Raw genomic sequence first — 24,096 nt, forward strand, 5'->3', positions numbered from 1 at the left:
AGGACACCGTGTCAGTGTCACTGAAGATTGATTAGCTGTTCAGCAGGGTAAAAGGTGTATGGAGGTATATTTTTATAATAATTTTATGTAATTAATTAATATAATTTTATGTAGATTTTTCCCCTTCCACAAATACAACTTTATAAATTCTTCAAATTAACTGCAGATGCACAAATCCAATTCTACACACACAAGTAGAAAAAATATCATACGCTCACATTTTTGCTCCAATTGCAGCTGTGAGTATGGTGCATTCACACACTCGTATAAAACATGCACAAAAGTTGCACATTCGCAAAACAATATGTAAATTTGTGCAATGTGTTTTGCACCATATTCACCGCTGCAACTGGAGCAAAACTGTGTACATAGGATATTTTTGTACTTGTGTGTGTAGAATTGGATTAGTGCATCTGCAGTGAAGAATTTGTGAAGGTGTAACTGTTAACTGTTTTATTTGTGGGTGAGGAAAAAAATGTACAGGTTTGCAACTCCTGAAGAGATTTTCTCTGTGACTTCAAATGTACTGATAAACGTGTAGTTTCTACATCTACAAATTTCACTGTCACATGTGCTCAGGGGTTTTGCACCAAAAGATAGGTCTCAGATAGTCCGCATCATTGTTTTCCCTTTATTTTCTAAAACCTTAGACTCTTCTAACTTTTCTTTATTATGTATTCTATCAATAAATAAAGCGAGAAAAATGCATTTACTTTTGGATGCACCGTGATATTGTATGTCAATATAAGTAGATTTCTCTGCTAAGAAACAAGTCAGTGTTAAGTTGCCAAAATCTTCTTAAGCAGAATCAAATGTATTAGAGCAGAAACAACTTGAAAATGTGCAGTACACTCTGCTCTGGGCCTGGAGTCTAACACCCTGCAGTGGATGGAAGTGAAATGAGGCAGTATTGAACAGTACTTTTCTTTACTTTCAGTGAACACAATCAGGGCAAAGGCAGGTGTCTCCTAAACTGCTACAGTCTACTTCATATTGATTTGTGTCAGGTTATTTGTTATCAGTAACAGCAACTGCACACCACAACAACACACAACACTGCTACAAGCTGCTCAAATTAAGAGAAAGAAAGTACTTACAGCTGCCAAACTTCAGTGGACAGGAATGGCCATCCATTGGGAAATCTACAAGTTTCATTGGACACTCTGCACTTATTGTCAATCTGGAGAACAAAAAAAAAACATGCACAGGAATTCAGTAGGACTATTGATTGGATCATTAAATGTAAAATAAAATAATACAAATAAGATCAATAAATTGGATTATGGGAGGAAGCAGTGGCCTAATTTGGTAAAATGATGAATTAGCTTAAAAAATAAATGTGTTAAATTCCACTGTATGTTAACACAATAATTTTGACAGCAATACAACTCTGAAAAGTACATATATTTTTGTCCAAATAAAACCATGTCTGCCTATTTTTTAATTTTCAACATCATTTGAATAGTTCTTATGAAATTCATGATAGACTAATCATAAAGCATGGCTCTAAAATTACCTGTACAATTACATTTTTAATTCTGTAAAGTTTGAAGAAGTCTTTTTGTAGTTAGACATTATTCAGCAGTGCATACAACAGTGTGTACTGTGCGGAACTGATCTGAATTTGGAAACAACAAGGGCTGTTTATATTGTGTTCAACTTTAAAACAAAATATGCCCCAAAATTACTTAAAATAAATTTGGTTACAATTATGTACACTGAAAGCTAAGAGCTTTTCCTTCTCCAGTAAAGTTATTCTTTGTAGATAAGAGCCTGTTCCAACATTGCCGAATGTACCTCATGGTGTAGAGGATGGTGCCATTTTTCATGATTCGAAAGAGTTTGTTGGGGGCGGTCATGTTGTGAGCCACTGATCTTTTGCCATTCCTAAAGAAAGTGTCTGGGGTCCACACTTTGGTCACCATCAAGTTGTTTAGCCGCAGTATCTCGATCGGCCCTTCATACTGCAACCTCTGGTCAACCCATGTCTGGCGGAAAAACACGTCCATTGTGTACTCCTAAAGATAATGGAGAATCAGATCAACAAGTTGTTCAAAATGAATAACATTTGTGACATTACATGAACCTATACCATAGGTCCAAACTTTTGCAGACACCTGAATGATTTCCACTGCTGTGTATGAGAGGAAGGCTCTGCTAATTTAATGGAACTCTTTGGAGCAGCCATGCTTGAGCCTAAGATCACCATGCCCAATGTCACGCATTAAAAAGAGGGGGAACAAAGCTCCCTAGCATTGTGTTGTTGAGCAGTGGAACTTAATTTTATGGAGTCACAGAGTGGTGGAGTGGTACCATTCAGCACCACTGGGGTGACGTGGAATGATTCAGTGATAATCATCCAATATCAGTCCCTGACCTCACTAATGCCAATGTTGCATAATCATATTGACAGTTACTTTCTGAATGAACGTGTGTGTGGTGGTGGGGGTGGGGGGTAAAACTCTTATTAATTCTGTATAAATTACTCTTGATTTCAGAAAAAATAAATCATGAAGGTAGGAGTATTCAAACATTTAGCTATAATTTGTTCATCATCAGTTATGTTAATAAAGGTACTACCAGTTTGTTTTAGCGGATGCAGAGCAAATTGACATTTCAGAGCCCTAATTACATCATCAAGACATTTTCACAGCTAACCATCGACCGTCATGGTGCGCTTTTTCCTGAGGCAGGCTGAATCGCTTGCTAATTACCTGCATGGTGTGACTCAACATCATTACCCATCACTTCTCTATGACAGGTGTCATGATCGACACTAGAGCATGAAATTGATTATTACAGAACAAATGAAACATTCATTTCAAGATGAACATGAAAGAACACAACCAGATGGAGAGACCCGTAAAAGCATATATTTTTAAAATGAATTCTCACAGATTGATCAAATAAACCTTTCTTACACTCTGGTCAAGGGCAGTGAGTGATTTCACACATACCATTTCCACATCAGACACTGGGCCAAAACTGGTGACATAGATATCAGTCTTCACCTCTGTCTCTCGACCTGTTGACAATAAGAGAATAAATTTAAATATTACATAGACAAAACCAAGCTTAACAATTTAAAGGCAATGTTCATTATTAAAAACAAAAAAACTAAACAAAACAAAAAAAACAACAACATTTTTACACACAGCCAGTGTTAAATCAATACTTCTAGTATTAAATGAAAACCATGAGTAGTCTATTTTTATACACACAGTGTTAATTTACCACTAACAGTGTTGATTACACATTGAGAAATTTGCTGTGTAAGATTCTGAGGATGATTCCTCACTATTTCCTAGCTCTCTAATTCTATATTCGGTTTGCGTGCTGTAAACAGGTCTAATGTGTTACAAAGTCACAAACGCATAAAAAAACAAACGGTCTTGGTCTTATATGCTAGAAATGGCATTTGGAGGTTTTTAAACAACAAAGAGAGCTCCCAACGTAGAAAAGCATTAACCAAGATAAAGATATTGCCCTATTCACAGGTGTGTAATATTGACTTCTGTTTGCTGTTTTATATTACCTAAGCTGAAAATGACTCTAAATTTGGGAGATTGCTAACTGCATGAATGTGAACACACACTGAACATGCTACAAAATTAAACAACTATGAGTAACAAATGAGTTTCTGTGGTAATTCTAACAGTGAATAAAAACTTACCGACAAGTTAAGCATCTGCCACATACAAATAAAGCTCATTTTTCCACATCAAACATACCATTCTACCCTATGATACATGGAGCTTCTGAATGTAAACTAACCACAGTGAACAGTATATCCCAGTAAATGGACTACTTTACAGAAAATAATCTTATATTTCTCTTTTGCATATACTGTGTTTTTATTTACTTAACACACACACACACACACACACACACACACATATATATATATAGTCTAGGTATTGTGTTTCCTTGCCATTAACATTCTTCAGTCCTTGTTTCCTAGCTGGTATGATTTGCTCCATTTGCTGTGCTTAGTGTAATCTGTTTGTTCTTTGCCATAGTTTTGAGGTTTGTGTTTTTCCCTTTGTTTTTCCTGTATTCCTGTATCTCCTGTTACCCTAGGGTTTAATAAAAGGACTGACTTGTACTTGCATACTGATTCTTCATCTGATTCATCTCCATCCACATTGCAAAAGCTACAATTCAACCAACATTTCAATGTACAGAATATCTGCTTCTTTATTTTGCATTCTAACTCTAAAGCTAATGTAGTTAACAAGCAATGGAAGCATATAGCCACTGAGCTAACATTATGTAAACTCCATGCCTAATTCATCACACACTTGCTTAAAATTGTGTCAAGTCGTTAAGTAGTCTCAAATAGACTTGCTTATGTGGCTTCTAAAATTCTGTATTGGACACACTCTGTGTGTCCAAAAGTTTAAAGACACATCCACTAATGAGCGATTTCAGCTACCTTAAGTTGACTCAATATTAACAAACATTAAATGTACAAACAGTTCGTATAAACCCCATAGATGGACAACACATTTTTAACAGGATACTCTGGAGCTGCTGTGCATGAGTCGACATTCCCAGTGAATATTCCCAATTTGCCAAAAGGCTGTTACAGCTGTAAGATCACATGGACCAGAAACATAACTTATTAACAAGGAGCGTAGAAGGAAAAAATATATGTTATGCAGCTACCTTCAGACATGTCTCGATGATGCAATTGATTACATTTGAAGACATTTTGAACAATTTGGCATATGGTCATTATGTGTCCTTAACCTCCTCAGAGAGTGGTTTAAGCCAGATCACATTATACATTGTCCAGATAATTAATATATCAAATCACAATGAGATGCATTTGGCCATGTTCACACCTGTCTGTCCACTTGTCATACCATTCAAAACACATGTAAATGCCAGGCGTAAACATGGCATAAAATCTGTTCTCTGGAGGCGGACTCTGCATAAAATATTTTATTGTCCAATTTAAAACAAAAAGAAAAAAATAAAGTCAATGAAAATCTAAACCATTTTCCCTCACACTAGCTCTGGATGAATACAGTGTTTAGAACTTTTAGTGTTACTTGTCTATAATCACTGGCTGCTGGATTTTGCATTCAGGACTTGGTATATGATCTTTAGCAGGGCAACATTCCCACAGCCCCCTTCCTCCACTGCACTAGAACATTCAGTACGATTTCCCACTTTGTTGTTCTGCCATTCAGCTGCTCTGAAATCCCTGATTGTTGCTTTGTATCTGACAACAAAACCTGGCATCCACATAAAAAACAGTTCTCATGTTAATTCTCTCATTTCTCAAACGTTGAACATGACACATGGCAGATCTTTTGATCTTTCTGAACCTGTTCTTGAGGTAGGAACGTTCCTTCGGTTTACAGACATTAGGGAGCAAACTCAATTCAGATACTGAGCAAATGGATGAGCCGTGGGTTTATGGCTGCGTCTGATTACCCCTGCAGCTGAACGTTCAGAGAGGAAACTGATGAGAAAGGAAGAGGGGGAAAAAATCTCACTTATGCTCTACTGCCAAGTTTTAAGTACCATCAGGACCAACAATCAAACCTAAGTATGGCTTAAATCCTTCAACTCTTTCCAAAATTCCTCCAACTGATATTCTCTGAACCCAAATCTGTCATGAATAGGTGGCTGTGGATGAGGAGAATCGTGCCGAGTTCCCCAGGCATTCTTCAGTTTTAGAGTCATTATGAGCAAATTGCAAAACTCCAATCTCTCCTTTTAGCTCAAGGTAGGCCTAAAAAATGTAAATCACTGCTGTCCACTCTGAATACATGACAAGGGCAGGTCTAGCACAGGATATTAGACGCACCAAATGCATCTCAGCTTCTGTACACTCATTTATCTCACAGAAAGACTCCTGCCAAGTTTAGGTGGGAGTTGTAGTCCAGGTCAGCCTCATTCTCCAAAGTTTCATAAAACAGGCAGAAGCTCCTTAACCCTGAAGCTTCTTTCTGCCTTCTCCACAGAGCAAAAAAAAGCACCAGTATACAATAAAGAAGAAGAAGCAAAGAAATAAGAGCTCTGGACAGTTCTCATACTGCAGAGGGTGTTATGTTCCAAAGGACTTTAATGAAACATTAGAAAGGGGTAAGGGAGTTTAAAATTTAACCCTCCCTGGAGTTTAAGCCAAGTATAATCATGCTCACGCGCTCCAAGCGCAGATAAAGGGAATGCTTCACAAATTAAATAAATATATAAAGAAATAAAAAATTAATGGACGCTATACCTTACATCAAAATTAGCTGCTGCAAAGGATCGAAAAGTGGTTTATTATACCAAAGTCTGACATATTTTCATGAACTGAGTGCAGTCCAGACCTCGTCCAGCGGTCTGAGCACGCGCACTCACACACACACACACACACACACACACACACACACACACACACATACACACACACATACACACGAGCGCACACGCAAATAAAAGGACATCTGCACTCTTCCTACTTAAACTGCGCTAAGCGGCTTTCTCGAGCGTTATTACATAACGAAACCGATCTATCAGATACGATGAGAGCGCGCACACATCACGATGATGTTCGAGAAAGGTCACAGAGGTGCCAAAAGGGCCCCAATAACGTCCCAGCAACGGTCAACCGACTCCCTTTTACAAACACACTGAAGAACTTCGAGAGACTGGGCGATGAGAAACTCTGTAATGCCTTAAACATACTTTACGCCTCATAAATACTCTTTACATTCACTGCTCCTTTTATTAGCTCTGACCATATACGTACACGTTGTAGTTCTACAATTACAGGCTGTGGTCCATCTGTGGCTCTGCATACTTTGAAAGCCCCGTTTTGATAGTGACGTGTGTTAGTGTTGCGCTGGTACGAGTGGATCAGACACAGCAGTGCTGTTGGACTGAGAGTAGTCCACCAATGAAATATATCCAGCATACAGTATCCACTGATGGAGGACTGATGAACACAAAGTATGCAGCAAAGGACGACCAATAAGGTGTTTGTGTTTTGCTCAGGGAGTGTACAACTACAAAATGTATCATTGATATTCTGATCAAATGGAAAATTAGGGGGAAAATAATTTTAGTGGTTTTATAAGTGGACTTTGCATGGTGTGTGTGTGGGCGGGTGTGTGTGTGGAGGGGGGGGGCGGTGTTGAATGTAAGCTCTGGGTTCTTTAACTAATCTTAATGAAGTAATATAGGTTTGCTAATGCCGTTTGTAGTCCCCAGGGACATGTTTAAAAGGGTCACAAAGCCAAAGGAGCAGCCTACCACCGAATCCAGGTCGAAGTCTGTTGTCATAGCCGTCCAACAGTCTGTCCAGTATCCGCGTGAAATTCTCTGGATACAGTTTATCCTCCTTCTTGAGCTGTCCTGATATTCTCTTGATGCTGAAAACAACACACACAACACACACCAAGGCGTTAACACGCGCCATCGAGTTGCGCGCGAGGAACAACCACAATGACCATTTTTCTTTACGCCCTCATCACTTATCAAAGACACCGCTCAGTGCTCCCACTCCTCCGCGTGCGATTCGGAGATCTGCTGGTGCTCGCACGCTCGTGCCGAAAGCAAGGAGCGCGAGCGCAGCGGAGCACCTTGGAACTCACCAAGCCGTCACGCAGAGTAGGTAGAGGAGAGTGGAAATGGAAGCGGGGCGCATAGCAGTCGCCGTCTCCTTCTTGGCCGAGACCATGTTTGCATGCCATACTTTTATAAAGCTCCTTCACATTTCCCACGCGCGCAGGATGCCTCGTCCAAGCCGAGCAGGAGCGGTCGCGCGCACGACAAAACCCCACCGCGAGCGCAGCTCTTCACCGCACGCTCCCATCCAAAACCTCTGCCACTGCCCCCGCTTCTAAAAACCCAAGCCGTGCGTAAAACGGTTCCTGTCGCGGCTGCGCGAGCTCCTCTCGGTGCGCAGGAGAATGAGGTGCGTTCAGGGAGCGCGAGCGAGAAGACAACCAACATCCAAGCACGAGCTCCAAATGCTCGCGCAGCTCCTGCGCAAGATCACTCTGGCCTCGACAGGGGCGACTTACACAACCCCCCCACCCACACCCCACATCACCCCCCATAAACACACCCACCCCCAACACGCACACACACACACACATACACACGGTGAAGTAAAGTTTGTACACTAAAAGACCTATTCTGATTTCAGTTTTTACTGTTGCAATTTTACACATGATTAACTTTAAAAATGGAACAGAAATATAAAACACTACTAGCGGAATGTCATCATTCATGCTGTAGAATTTCAGAATTAGAGTTTACTCCTTAAGTTTTAATTGATTCATTAAGACTAAGAGGTCATTAGTAGATGGCAACTGAAGCATTTCCAAAGTCAGCATAGCGCTCAACAAACATGGACTCCGCTAAAGCTGCTAAGGATCTGAAAAACAGCTAAATGATGACTGGACACAGAGGAAGTCTATAAATAGAGAAATAAAAGCACTTCCTGCTCATAATTTCCACTCTCTAAAATATTATTAGGAAATGGCAATTAAGGGGAACTATAGGAGGTCAGATAAGCTCTAGATGGCCAAGGCTGTTCTCTAGAAATAGGTTTTTTATGCAAAATAAAGGCCAATGGCAAAAGCCACAACTACAAACGAACCTATAGGAAGACTGAGCTAAAACAAACTTGGCGGTGCATTGTTTTGTGGCACAGTGTTGCTTGCACAAATATTTTCTGCTTGGAAGGGTCATCAGATCATCTCAAAATCATGCTAATATGTTCAGAAACAAGAGACTTGTCCACAGTTACCAAATGTATGCTTGGAAAAAAGTGTGCAGTTGACGAAAATATCACCTTCAGCTGTTAAGCATCGAAATGAATATATTACGCTTTAGAGCTGTGTGCTAGTGAGTGGCACAATGAACACTGGGTGTATGAAAGATTCAAATACAATGAAAAAATGATTTTGGAAACATATGTTCACTTAGGGACCTCATGCAGAGTCAGGACAGTGATCCACAACATTCTTCAAAATCCACCATCAACTAAGAAATGAGAGCTAAGGCTTTTGTCTCCCAAGGTTTATTGACATTTTATAGAGGAAGAGTGACCAAAATGTCTACAAAGAGTTACAAAGCTGTGTCAGAGGGAGTGTAAACTATAATTTTTATATCAAATGTTTAGATTTTTAAATAAGTGATCAACAAGTAATCAAATAACTATACATTTACAGATGTAGAAAACTGTAAATTACAATATTTAAAGATGGAAATATAAAAAAAAAAGTGCAGTGCTTTACAACTCAGATATCAACAAATAACATTATTTGTACAGGGGTGCCAAAACATTTGCACACAGCTGTATAGGAGACATGTCTGGTTATGCAGTGTGTCAGCGTGGTGCTAATTGATATCCACCCCAACAGGAGAGGTGTAAATTCCAGTGTGAACTTTTACATGTTTATTCAGTACGTGTCAGAGTTAGTGTTATAATTACTATGTCCCTTGCCATATATGACTACTGTGATTAATATGAATGTAGAAGTGTGCCATTATAAGCACAAGTCTGGGCATAGAAATACAACACTGTGCATTCAAGTGGGTCAGATATTGATGCAACGATGCAACGTGCTGGTAGGACACACACACACACACACACACACACACACACACACACACTTTCACAGGTACAGTCACACTGTACAGTAAGTGGGGCAATCTGCATGCTGCTTCGCAGGTTTCAATGCACCTGGGAGAGGACAGAGTGAAGTCTTTGGAGGAATGTGTGCTTCTGTGTGTGTGCGTGTGTGTGTGTGTGTGTGTGTGTGTGTGCCAATGTGTGCCCTCTGGGTGGGGCATGGACTGCCATCCTGGGAAGAACAGTATGTTTGCTTTCCAAGCTGTCAGCCATCCCAGTTGGCTTTGCTGCTTGCATGTCTCTCTTGGGTACAGTGTTCGATGGTAACCATGATAGAGGGAGGCTAATTAACACTTGCAGGCTGAACATGAGACCATATTGGGAAACTCTGAGAAGAAGTGGATTCATACCAACACTAGCACTGATTCTCATACTCGAGTAGTGCAGCACACTAGAGCTACTGTACAGAAGGCTAAAAATAAAGAAAAACACTGTAAACAATGACAGTCTTTTACAGTGTGCTGTAATACAAGTTTTACAAAACACTGGAATATTCTGTTTTCTTATATTGTGGTGTGAATTCTTGGAGCTTACTGCAATTCATAGGTTAATTGTATAATTTACAGTGTTCCCATAAAAAGTAAATGTAACTAAATGTATCTTTTATCTTAAATAGTTTAATACATTAGTAAATTGGGAAAATCTAAGATAATTATATGCGTTACATTCTGTAATTTTGTAATCAGTTGAATAATATGTCATCTGTGGTCACATGAATGTAATCATGATTGATGACTGAGTAATATGTGACATGTTACATTATTATACATTTTTTTGTATTATTCATGAATATATAATTCATATATAATATTTTTTATTATTCATGAAAAATGCAAAAAGCATGGATAATTTTTTTTTTTTACCTTGATAACATGTCTGTGTGCTGTTTCTTATATGTTCAAAGACCATGGATATCCAGGTTTTACATCTTCTCATTCATCCCACCTGCTGACTGTCTCACAATTCACAGAGCATAAGAAAACCTTTGAGGCTTGTCCTAATTTGGAGTTAAATTAAAGCAGCATGACCTTTCCTGTTCTATTCAGTATGGCTCTCACCGACACTGGAAACAACATAACACACAGGTATCAAAGGAGAGGTTACTTTGGGTCAGGACTCACTGGGGTATTCAAGTGGCCAGTGTAGATTGCAGGAGTTACAAAGCTGAAAAGTTTAGACCACTTTATGTGATTCTGACTCATAATTTTGAGTCTCCAATGTGCATGTATGAGTTAAATTTGGAGCCTTTAGCACAGAATATTAGCCTTGCTCTGTATTTTGCACAACAGAAACTCCCACCTTAATAACGTTTAGGTTTGCTAGGGCTTAGAATAATTAGCCTTTCATTATGAAAATGAATTTAGACTGGACAGAAATACCAGCAATAAATTTGGTGTTTAAAGTAATAACATCTTAAAACAGTTGATATAGCAAGTTTCATCCAGCTTAAAGTTTGTTAAGATTCTGTGGAATGAAATCTAAATCTTGTTGTTCTATAACTTACCACAGCTTCAGAATGATTAGCTTAACTGCTAGATCGCATACTTGCCGGAATACCTCTATCCAAACTACAGAATAAGCAAATATATTAAGCATTTGTTCTATTTCCTTTAGATACAGCATTTACTGCTTTTAACAGTGTCATTCACTGAGTGATACAAAGGAAACATAATATATAATTAATTTTTTTCTGTTGATGTGTGTGTGTGTGTGTGTGTCCTGAACCTCCTTGGAACAGGTTCTTGAGCTATGGTCAGGCTTAATACCCTGCAGGAAGAAAGAGGGTAACCTACTTTCATTCTCTGTCATACTCTCTCTCTCTCTCTCTCTCTCTCTCTCTCTCTCTCTCTCTCTCCCTCTCCATCCACGGAGTGTAAATGAATTAAAATACTGATATTACTGATATCACTGTAGGTATTCAATATAGGCCTTTCTAGTAATTTGTGTAAATACTTTGATTTTTTTAAATACATCATCAAGAAAAGAAAAAAACCCAAGTCAAATAAAGGCTTTGTGTCTTGGTTGTGTCTTGTCTGTGACATCACACCTCAAAATAAATGGAAGCTATTAGTTCCCATGGTGACGAGCCATTAGAACCCCATGGCTTTAGATTGGAAATAAACAGGGGTCTTTGTCAGCTGGTGATGCCAGTTATAGGGTGTTTAGGATAAACCAGAGATGACCCAATAACAGTCTTATATCTTTATAGTGTTATCTTGCAAGAGATGTCGAACTACCTGATGCAACTGCACAGCTTACTTTAATGTAACTCTGATAACCATGTCCTATGGTGTTATTAGATATTTTACTATGCTGGAATTGATGAGGTGGTATAGCTGTAAGGTGGAGGGTATGTGAATATGCAATGTAAATTGGAATATCAGCACTCGAGTGCATTTTGGCGTTGTGAGTGAGAACATTGCAGGGAAGTGTGAGAGGCTGTAAATGCACTGAGAGTGCTAAGGGTGAGAGGGAAAAGGAACAAGAGAGGGAGAGGGAGAGAGAGATTGGGTGAGAGAGGCCTCTTTATTGCAGTGCTTGTGTGGATAGAGCTCTTATGGAGGCCTGGAAAATGAAACTAATGACTCAGAACTGTGACTCAAGCTGTCTGGTAATCAAATCCCTTACACAGAAAAACAGTTGACATAAAAACACGCATGTGCACAAACACACACACACAAACGCACACACAGAAACATCCATTTGTTATTTGCCATCGCCAACCTTGGATCCTCAATGTTTGAAGGTATGATGGAGAAAACCTTTACGATAACTTAATCCTACTAAATGCAGTGAAGTTTTGGGTGTCATCCTTATTCTTATTTTATGTTAGTGTGAGTGAAAAGATACCATTCAAAATCTATTGAAAAACTATATCAAATATTTTCCTCTATTACATATTATCTCAATTTTATCTCAATGATGTCAATTGTAACTATTGTTCATATCTGGAATATGCCAATCACATTTGCATTTTGATAAAACAAATCAACAGAAATGCTTTATATTCTTGAGTCATGAGAGTTATTTTTCCCCAAATTTACCATTTTGGAAATTCAAGGTCAGGCCACGATGATATGTTTGTGAAGCTGTGTCGATAGGTTAATTTTTTGTTGGTTCGATACATGTTTTCATGAGCCATTCATGGGTCACATTTTAGACCGGCCTAATCAAATTATTATAATAATAATAATAATAATAATTATTATTATTATTATTATTAAAAAACATTAAGCTTATTCTAAGTCCAGGTGTCTACATGGTTAATGTTTTCCAGAATATTTTGTCTTCTTTTGGTTTAATACATAATGAAAATTATGAGATTAATGTAGCTGTAACCACTGTGTGGTTTGTTTTCTAATACTGCACTGAAAATGTCATATATTGTAAATGATCAGTCCACAGAAACATAGGTCCTGGCTGGTCATAGAGTAAAATCAATACTCTGTTATGTGTTTAGGTTTTCCTACAAAAACACTTACTGTTATTTATGGCACCTTTATCAATATATTTGATTGGAGTCGGTGGAAAACAAAACATACAATCCATGTTTTAGCTTCAGGCGAAGGTAAAACAGAAAGAGAATATACTCAATTTTGACAAGGACAGGAGCAAAAGCTATAAAATCCATTAGAAAAAGGCTGACTACTTCCTGCTGTAGATTCAGATGTGAGCTCCCACTCTGTATAAAAAAGAGATATGAACACATAGGCCAAATGGTAAAGTGTTCTAGAAATATTCTGGAAATGCCTTGGAAATGTGGCTTGTGTTTGGTTCCTACTCAGTTTCCACAGCTCAGCAAAAGCCAGGGGTCTGAGCTGGGACTACATCTGCTGCTGCTGGTGGGGGGTGCTGTCACCAAGGCAAAGAGACAGGAAGTGATGCGGCAGCCAACTGGGATCATATTTCCACAAGGGCAAGATAAGTAAAAAAAAATTTCTTTCAAAAAGGAAGGGTGAAAACATGGCTGCCAAAAACACAGGGCACACCATTACAGCAAAGGGAGGAAATACTGTCATTCTCAGAAAAAAAAACATACAGTCAAAAGGGTAACAATACAGAAGCAGAAAAAAATGTCCCTTGTTTTTCTTCTAATTTCAAGCAATTGGGGACCTTTTCTACTGGTAAAACCATCATAACATTTCGCTACAATAAAAAGAGAAGTTGATGACAATTGTGACAATGTTAATGTTTTGAGTATTTTGTCCTGATGATGGAAGGTAAGCAAGAAATGTACAATATACAAATGTACCGGAATCACTAGGCGCATGGCGGGATCACACCCTAGAGGGGGTGCCAGTCCTTCACAGGGGGACACATACACTCACACATATCCACACTTTGAATTGCCAGTCCACCTACCAAGGTGTGTTTTTGGATCGTGGAAACCCTCACGGATGCGGGGAGAACCCACCAAACTCCTCACAGACAGTCACCTGGAGCGAGACTTGAACCCACAACCTCCAGGTCTGTGGAGCTGTGTGACTGCGCCACCTACCTGCTGCGCCACTTTTGCCGCCCTTTTCTTGCATTTTTTATAAAATAGAATTTTACGTTCCTTAAGAAACTCTGTTTTACAAAATCCATACAGTACCCAAAATACCCAAAGAAAAGCTACATTGTAATATGTTTGAGACCGTGCTAAACACTGCTATTTCTAACTTTTGTAGCTTGCAGTTTATGGTTTAAGCAGTTTAAGTCTAGGGATAGGATTAAGTTTAAAATTGAGATTAGGATTAGGGTTAGGCATTAGCAATAGCTTTAATCGAGCACACAGATTTTTATTTCTACAATTTTTATTTCTTAGACCTCTTAGAGTAAGTTTTATAGTTTAGGGTTATGCTGAGGGTTATGTTTAGAACTTTCCATAAGGTTAAATTTACATTTAGTGTAAGGTTATAGTGATTAGCATTAGACAACCACAGAACAATGTTGATTCTAATATTTAGGAGCTTACAGTTTTAGGGTTAAGGCTAGGGTTAGATGAAGTGTGAAGGCTGTTTTTCTCATGCTGTCTTTATTTGTGTGAATCCACACATATTTAATACACCTTTTATAGTGCCAATGATATTTTGTACACATTTTCTGACTCCTGGCAGTTTTGGTAAAATATGAATGAATTCACCTTAAGACCACCTTGTACTTTGAGTACAGTAGTTTACCCATGCTCAGTACCAACTGCAATAGCTGAAGGCATGAGCGACAATACAAATATATTTGGTCCAGTGTGTTGGATGATGCACACACCAATACAATATTTAGAGTCTGTTGGAATGGTGCTAACTGAACAGCGTAAGCATTTATGGGGCTATTTATCAATGTGTTATTCTAAAATTGTACTTCTTAAGAATGAATGAGAATGAGAAGACATGATGGCTGATGAAATATACCCTCATAAAAGCAAAGTGAAATTAAATAAAGAAAAAATTGTATATCGGTTTTCCTCTATAAGAACTGACTATCAGGATTGGAAGAATTGATTCTTCCAGGGTGAGGTTTAGCAGGCTCTCTCTCTCTCTCTCTCTCTCTCTCTCTCTCTCTCCCCTTAGTGTGTGAGCTCTTGGGACTGGGAGTCGTTCCGTTTTCATGGTTGTAAGAAGCAGCAGCATGTCATCAGTTATGGCGATGAGACTCATCAGGGTTCCTGTTCTCCATACGAGCCACAGCAGTGGTGCAGGAGGTAATGAGAGGACCAAGAGTAAGAGGAAAGAGAGTAATAAACATCACCTCATTAAAAAGAGCTTCTCTATACAATGTGCCATAATGAAGCAACAAGAGATCTTATTTTACAACCCACATCAAACCAACATAGGCTCAACACCCTTTATTTCGAAAAAACAAGTCAAAACATTAGAGACAAATGACTCATTACATTTTTCTGGATAAATACTCATAAGTGATTTCTCATAAAATTAATACATTTAACCCATTATCTGTGGTTTTAATAAATCTGGCAGTAATAATTCCAGTGTCAATTTCCTTATGGAATTTTCTTAACCTGGAGTGCTCAAAGTAAAAGTAGTTCTGTTCAAATCAACCAGATGCTCTTGTAATAATAGTCTGTCAAGTGCCTCAGCTCCAGCACTAGCAAATGTTCTTACGGTATCTAATGCTACAGCCTTTTTGCTGGACCTTTTTACTGACTGTCTGACACCTAATGTTGAAACACACATGCGTGAGCAGGAACTGTTATTTCACCCGTATTCCACAGAGAGAACTTAAGGTGGTGCTACACTGTCTGTTGTTAGTTCAGCTATATTTCACATTCCAGTTCGTGGAAACTTTCGGTGGTGACCAGAGGTCCTCTTTTCTCTGGATAAGTTCTCTTTTTGGGACCTAAAAAATGCGTGTTCAAGTGTTCAAGACGTCAGAGTAGAGAGGTGAATTGGGACACACTCACGTCGCTTCAGCGCTGTAGGTTCACCATCCACTGCAGCGAGCAGCTCAGTGTTTTACTGGAGCCTCAAACAGAAATGTGTTGAACGTTGTTGAGGTAATATTTATCATAGTCTCTTCTTTATGTTTGGAGAATGTTTCTGTGGCACAGCCATTTGGTTTCTACTAAATATTTAACAAACTGAAAGTCATTTGTCTGTCCCTATAACGACACGAATACATCTCACCGTTACTGACTTTCTGACCAGTAAATTACACCTGCACAGCTTTTTGTTTAACTTTACACAAAAACGAACAAAATCTCCAGATTATTAAAGTCAGAACACCAGAGCGACGTGTCACTCTAAATAAACGAGGCTGTGAATTAGTTACAGTTCCGTTTTATCAGTCGCAGGATCCTTATAGATATGTAAGTCAGTACATAGATATCTAGTTCCCAGCGATGTCCTGTTCCTTTATCAAGTATAAATTACTTGATAAAATGTTAAGGTGCTTGGTTTCAGAAATGTTTAAAAATGTAAATGTTATCTTGTAACTTCCTGGTAAATGAGTTGCTTTAATGTCATCTCAAAATGGTGCTTCAGTTTTGTAGATTTGTATGAACAGAAAATAACAGGCTTTCCATGATCATACACACACTGTCAGCAACTGAAAGGATAAACAAATTTTATAGTTTGTTATTATTGTAAACAAAGACTTTGATATAAAGCACCAAAGCTTCTCCAGACCTTCCAATGACAAGGCTATGCATTTTGAGCTTTCCTGTTTTTGAAATACCAGAAAAACCTCTTTGACAATAGCTATACGGCTAATGGCAGTCCGGCTAAACTTCTGTTGCCTAGTTTCTCTTTGCTCTTGTTTTTATAGGGTAGTCTTGTTCATATCAAACACATTTTATGTATAAAAAAAACAGATGCTGGGATACAAAAACAGTTTTATTTATTTATTTTACTTGTTCAAATTAATAATCTAGGTATTTCCAGTGCAGGACATTTGTTGTTTCATTTCTGAAGCATTAAAAGTGTAATAGGACTAAATAAATATTTTTGTTAATGAATCTGAGTGGTAGTGATGTAATGATGTCTGTATAACAACTTTCACATTTCGTATATCTTCTTCTACTGGCTTCTGAAGTGAATAAGTTTAACATTTATGGCCAGCAACTTAAAATAAGAACATTAAAGTGTTAAAATAAGAACATTAAAAGGAATACAGCCTTAGTCACCAGGGAGGACAGTGTGGATTTACATTTGTTGATGGTTAAAGGTAAGGTAGGATTGTAAAGCTGGCTTGGAGGGGAGTGGGTCTGGGATGCCAGACTTCACTGTTGAGCCTTTTGGAGGTGCTGTGGGCGTAATTCAGCAAGACACTGATGAGGGGAGGTATCTACCTGATGACCTCTGTGGTCATCAGGTAGTAATACAGTGGCTGGTTTGGGTACTCATGGCCTGGGCTCAATGAGTAACCGTAGACAGCAAATTCACCAGTGTTAAATCAACACTATTAGTTGACAAGTTTACATTTTTACACTAATGGTATTGATTTAACACTGGTGAATTTGCTGTGTAGTTGTTAAGGATAGCTGGTTGCTGATCGGATCATAAACGGTCACAGCAACCTTAGTGTTGAGGTGTAGGGTTCAACAGGAGTTTTGGTGGCTGCAGGTAGGAAGAGAGTGTGGTGGGCCCTATGTGAAGCTCTAATGGATTGGCACAGGATATTTTCTCTCTTATCTTGTGTATGATTATAATTGCTTAGTTTTCCTCAAGAAAAATGCGTCATTAGTGAAACATTACTGTCGTTTATATATAAAATTTTATCTAGAGTGACTAACAAATCTGATCATGTTCCAGATATACAGTTAGGAGTCTTGCTCAAGGACATTCATTGATAAACTTGGGTTTCCTGTCCAAATAGGGAACCTAAACCTGCAATTATATTTTACCTTATTGTTAGCTTGAACATGTGAGGTAACTTAATTTATTAATTAATTTTACATATCTACCTCTAATCTTTGGGTGCAAAGCTATAACACACACTCACACCTGTGGACTATTCCACACAGTCAATCCACCAATATTCCTCCATGAAACTGGAGGAAACTCACACAGACACTGGGAAAACACACCTACCTCTTCACAGACAGTGACCCTAGGTGTGAATCCAGGTTGGATTCATGTCAAGCCCTGGTGTGTTCATGCCAAAACAAGCCAAGTTATTTTAAGGGTATGTCTGTGTATTGTCTTGTCTGATGAGCTGAAGGCACGGGGAAGGTTAAGATGAGCTAAAGCTAAAGCTAGCAGTTGTGACATCGGTAAGGTGGACTTGTCTTTTTTAAACACTGATATTTTTTCCTCGGTTAATTATGTGACAGTATGTTGATTTGTTGAGATATCACAGAGAGCTAATTGGAGATGGGGAGTTAACTTGTGGACCACTGATTCTGTGGATAGCAAATACATTTTAGACAGCTCTGTAGCACATCTGACAAAAGGCAGGTGGGGAAGCTCTGATATATGAAGGAAGAGGCGAAGACATTCATGACTTGTTGGAGTGTATTTTCCCCAATTGTAGCACCATCTATACCACTCTGATGAAAATTGAACACTGGACTGGACTGAGTGAATAACCATACAGTGTTAGCTGGTAGGTTATTTTAACAGCCTGCAGCATTACAGCTTCACAGTTCCACACCAATTATATCCATGGCAGTCTCAGATTCAAATTGTGTTTATTGATTGTGTTTATTTATAAATAAAAACAAATAAAACACTATGGTCAATGAAAACCATGTTTTAAGTAGTTAATTTTAAGTAAGGCTTAGAATGAAATGCTGGGAAGGCACTTCTCAGAAAACTGATGCTCTTTGGAAGCTGGTGTTGTGAATTCTGAGTTGTAAAATTAGATTCATGAATGACTTACAGAGTTACTTGAATCAAGTAAAAATAAAGTTAAATTGAGCATTTCTGTGAAAGTTTAAATGTGTGTTCTGTTAAATAATTCTCTGATACAATGTCAATGACAGCATAAAACGAACATTATATTGTTGCTATCCAAAGAAATCCATTTATCTCCATTTTTGTGGATTCTTAATTTGAATATAGCAGCCGTCCTTCACACCATGTGAAAGATTAATGACGAATATTAATGCTACAAAAGTACTTGGAATAAGTAATTTTCCTATAAAGTTACTATATTGGAGATGTGTTTTTCTTCAGACAGCAATGATATATGTATTATTAATTCATTCATTATCTGTAAGCGCTTATCCAGTTCAGGGTCGTAGTGGCTCCAGAGCCTACCTGGAATCATTGGGTGCAAGGCAGGAACACACCCTGGAGGGGGCGCCAGTCCTTCACAGGATGACTCACACACACATTCACTTACTCACTCACTTTGGAGTCACCAATCCACCTACCGACTGTGGGAGGAAAGAGAAGCACCTGGAGGAAACCCACGCGGACACAGGGAGAACACACCAAACTCCTCACAGACAGTCACCCAGAGCAGGAATCGAGGTCCTTGGACCTGTGTGACTGCGACACTACCTGCTGCACCACCTTACCGCCTGGTGTATGTATAGCTTCATATAATATTTATTTTATCTTTCATTTCTCTCTGTTCATTTAATTCAGCCTGAGGAAATTTATATGACCTGAAACGTAGCAGGTGTCACATTTTATGTCATTGTTCAAAACCCAGGATATTACCCATGAGTCCATAATACTTTGAAATTCTTCTAAGGAAAATGTTGGGACCCACCTGAATGATGCTTTTGTGACAAATGGTTCACAGCTGGAGAAACTTACAATAGAACTGTACAGTAGAACTTTACACCCTGTACACTGCAACATTTATACTTTATTCTGAGATTAATTTACTAATAGCTAAGCTAAGCTAAGAAAGATATTTTAAATTTCCAAATCGGTTTCTTTGCTGTTTACATTAAACCATGTATCTCTTTTTTTCACTTGGTTTTTAAGTTATCTGAACACTCCAGCTGCTTTTTACACTGCAAGAAAAGAGCACATAGATGAATCAATAGGACTGATGCAAAAGATCTTGGAATAACATCTTGGTACATCAACTTGCATTCACATTTAAGCATGTTTTTGCCTTCTCATAAAATGTTACCTATTTAAGGAAAAGCAAAAAGTTTCCATTGGGCAGTAAACTGGTTTAACGATGGAAGGGAAGCTATTTACTTTCTTCTGTTTCAACAACGTATCATCAAATGCTCCAAAGTGGGCAGTGAACACTGCAGGAGAAGTTTGCATGTTTCGTTTTGGATTAGGAGGGTGCTGTCAGAGCCAGTAGCTTTAGCTTTACTCGTTCAGCCTGAAAAGCAGCAGAGCACCAGGGGGCTTCACTCCTGCAGACTCCAATCCATCCACCACAGAGCTCGCAAGATCGATAGGCATTGTGCTTCCTGAGATGAGCAGGAGAGAATTAACTGTGAGAGAGAGAGAGAGAGAGAGAGAGAGAGAGAGAGAGAGAGAGAGAGAGAGAGAGAGAGAGAGGAGATTGTGAGTGAAGGGAAAAAATGAAGAATAAGAAAGAAAGCATGTGCGTACACAAGAGACATGAAGCAAGAGAAGGAAAGGGGGTGTGAAATATACAGAAAGTGTGAGAGTCAGTGTGCACTGATTTATACAGCAGCTCTACCTTTTTAAACCTTCCCTTATCAAGCCATCCTCTTTCTTACTTTATTTCTTTTTAACTTTTATTGGCTCCATTGGTTCCTCTTCTTCTTGTTTTTTTCCTCTTTGTCTTCTCTCCATTTTCCTTTCCCATTTCTGTCCTTTTTTCTGCTTTCTCCCTCATCCTGTTTCACTCTCCTAACCTCACAAACTCGTCCCTCTCTCTCTCTGTCTCTCTCTCTCTCTCTCTCTCTCTCTCTCTCTCTCTCTCTCTGTCTCTCTTTCTCTCTCTCTCTCTCTCTCTCTCTCTCTCTCTTCTTTCTTGTTCTCTTTCTTTGCCCCTCTCTGCCACACCACCTTCATATTTTCCCTCTTTTTTCTCTTTGCCTGTCCTCTCCATCTTTCCCTGACTACCCCTCTCCCTCTTCTCGCTGTCTTCTCCACAACACCTCTTCCTACTCTCTCTCTCTCTCTCTCTCTCTCTCTCTCTCTCTCTCTGCCCTGAGGCTGGAGGGATGGTAGTGATATGATTATGTGTAAACAGTCCATGTTACCAAACGCCTCACTACCGCCCCACGTTTAGGCAATAAATACCTGCCACCCACACAGACCCTAAGAGCCCAATACATATGTATGCTCTCTCTCTCTCTCTCTCTCTCTCTCTCTCTCTCTCTCTCTCTCTCTCTATGCATTCAGGCCTGAGAAAGCACACTAGAAGCAGAACATGCAGTGTTCTCAGTAAGAGCAGAGAAAACGAGAAAGCTCAGTGTTGTTGAGATACAATTATTTAGAATGTGTAAATATATAACCGCTTTACTGTAGGTTTATATCATGTTGCTGGTCATCTACGCTGATCAAATTTCACGAGCAACACTGAAAATCAAATTATTTGCATTTACAGTTACAAAACCTTCTTCTTATTGTAATGTCCTGCCTTATCTTGCTTTTGCCTCTGTCTGATTTACTTTCCTGTTGTCATGGTTTCCCTCTTCTGGAAGTCTGGACCCTACAATTTTGTATGTGGAATTGTGTTCCTGATGTGGCTCCTTCTCAGCTTTACACTGTTTAGGATTTTAGACTTTTATAAAATCCTAAATGAATGTTCATGCTGTGGGTTTCCCAGTTTTCTCCCAGAATCAAAGCTACATGTTTGTAAATATATTTGCTGCAGTTAATTGCCCCTAAATGTGAGTATTTGAGTGACTTTGTGTGTCATTTATATAATAAAAAATAATAATAATATTATTAAGCATTATAATAAGTATTGTTATTATTATTCATTCATTCATTATCTGTAACCGCTTATCCAGTTCAGGGTCATGGTGGGTCCAGATCCTACCCAGAATCATTGGGAGCAAGGAATACACCCAGGAGGGGGCACCAGTCCTTCAGAGGGCAACACACACACACACACATTCACTCACACATTCCCACCTACGGACACTTTTGAGTCGTCAGTCCACCTACCAACGTGTGTTTTTGGACTGTGGGAGGAAACCAGAACACCCGGAGGAAACCCACGCAGGCACAGGGAGAACACACCACACTCCTCACAGACAGTCACCCGGAGCGGCACTTGAACCCACAACCTTCAGGTCCCTGGAGCTGTGTGACTGCGACACTACCTGCTGCACCACCATGCTTCCATTATTATTATTGTTATTATTATTATTTGCAAAGTGGCACACTGCAGAAATGACTGGGAACCATCGCGCCATTGAGTTAATCTTGGATTCCTAGCCTACTGTCAAATTCTGTTTTTTTTGTTTTTTTTTAGAATTGATATTCTTTTGTTTCTTATTGGCCTAGCCTTGTTCCTATGTTTCAAAGCTTTGTTTTCAGTCTCTGTCCTGTTGGACTGTAACAAACTAAACTGTGAATGCTGCATATTTCATTCAAACCTGTTGGTCTTGCATATTTGTTTAGAGTGATATTCTCACTACATTATTTATTAGGTTTTTGACAAAAATGATCAGTGTGTTTGGTCACATCTGGTGTGTCATAAAAGGCAGAGGACTTTACTTTAAAGGGCATAAAAAATGACACATACATGTCTCTGAAATGTTACAAACATTTCAGAGTTTGTTTATCCCTAATTTGTGTGAGTACAGTCACCTATGCCTTAATGCTGTGCTAGCCCAGCTGTTTCATTATTGGAGTCAAACCCATGTAAGCCTCTCAACAGTAATATTGTTCTTGAAATAAGAAAGAGTCAAAATCCCCAAAGCAGATATCAGCTCATTGTTCTAAGAGTTCTGAACTGAGGAATTACATAATATGTCTTCTGCTGGGGATATCATGCACAACACTGGGAAAAGCAGATTCTTCTCAGGTTTATTCATTATCTGTAACCGCTTATCCAGTTCAGGGTTGCAGTGAGTCCAGAGCCTACCTGGAATCATTGGGCGCAAGGCAGGAATACACACTGGAGGGGGCGCCAATCATTCACAGGGCAACACAGACACACACATTCACTCACACGGACACTTTTGAGTCGCCAATCCACCTACCAACGTGCATGTTTGGACTGTGGGAGGAAACCGGAGCACCCAGAGGAAACCCACGCAGACACGGGGAGAACAGACCAACTCCTCACAGACAGTCACCCGGAGCGGGAATCAAACCCACAACCTCCAGACCCCCGGAGCTGTGTGACTGCGACACTACCTGCTGCGCCACCGTGCCGTCCTTCTCAGATTTATGAGAGTTATAAAGTATGACAAAATATTTCAGCACCATGGAGAACTACTCAAGACATCATTAACAATAGGATTCTACTTTATAATTGGTGAATTTAGCTAATTTAAGCTTGAGCAGCTGAACTGAAATAATCGTGTTCAACAACAAGTGTCAGCTTGAGGGGTAGAGCCCCTCGGCCCTGGGCTGCTGAGCCGTGGAAATGTTTTCTCTAAGTGCATCTAAAAATTTTAAAATGAGTTGGAGTCATGTTTGTATTCCAGAACTAACAATTCAACATCAGTACCTGACCTAAGTAATGTCTATACCATCTGGAGTAACTGCAGCAAAGAAAGAATAAACTCCTATAAAAGGGGAAATATCATGAAAAAAATCACCTGTTCTGTGCAGCGCATATTTATTAGAGAACATGAGCATCTACCAACCCTCAAACTATGAAACAAGACCACCCTCTCTGTGGTGTGTCGGCTGCCTGATTCAAATAACATGAAATAACACAATTGGCTTTGCTCCCCCTCCAATGTTAGGTGAAGAGACTTTAGAACATTTAAAATTTTATCAGCCCCTTGTCTGAGCATCTCCAATCATGGGCTGGACCCATGTTCATGTTAAAGAACTGAGCTAAAACAGCTAAAAGAAAACATCCACCTCCCTTGATGCATTGCTTTATGGTGAGCTGTGTGTGATTCATTCTAATTTAAAGGAACAGGCACTGAA

At 39.1% G+C, this 24,096-nt stretch overlaps 1 protein-coding gene across 2 annotated transcripts in view; it reads right to left on the reverse strand.

Moving 5' to 3' along the window:
• gabra4 (gamma-aminobutyric acid type A receptor subunit alpha4) overlaps positions 1–7,913 on the reverse strand; it is a 34,008-nt gene extending 26,095 nt beyond the window's left edge. For both annotated transcript variants that reach the window (XM_066648973.1, XM_066648971.1), the window contains exons 1-5: positions 7,596–7,913; positions 7,255–7,373; positions 2,958–3,025; positions 1,798–2,018; positions 1,098–1,180 (exon numbers count right to left, since the gene is read on the reverse strand). In XM_066648973.1, coding sequence (XP_066505070.1) covers positions 1,098–1,180; positions 1,798–2,018; positions 2,958–3,025; positions 7,255–7,373; positions 7,596–7,681 — 577 coding nt within the window. In that variant the 5' untranslated portion in view covers positions 7,682–7,913. The remainder of the gene's footprint in view (positions 1–1,097; positions 1,181–1,797; positions 2,019–2,957; positions 3,026–7,254; positions 7,374–7,595) is intronic.
• Positions 7,914–24,096: the final 16,183 nt, after the last annotated feature.

This window comes from Hoplias malabaricus, chromosome 17 (assembly GCF_029633855.1).
Source record: "Hoplias malabaricus isolate fHopMal1 chromosome 17, fHopMal1.hap1, whole genome shotgun sequence".
In the NCBI taxonomy this organism is placed as follows: domain Eukaryota; kingdom Metazoa; phylum Chordata; class Actinopteri; order Characiformes; family Erythrinidae; genus Hoplias; species Hoplias malabaricus.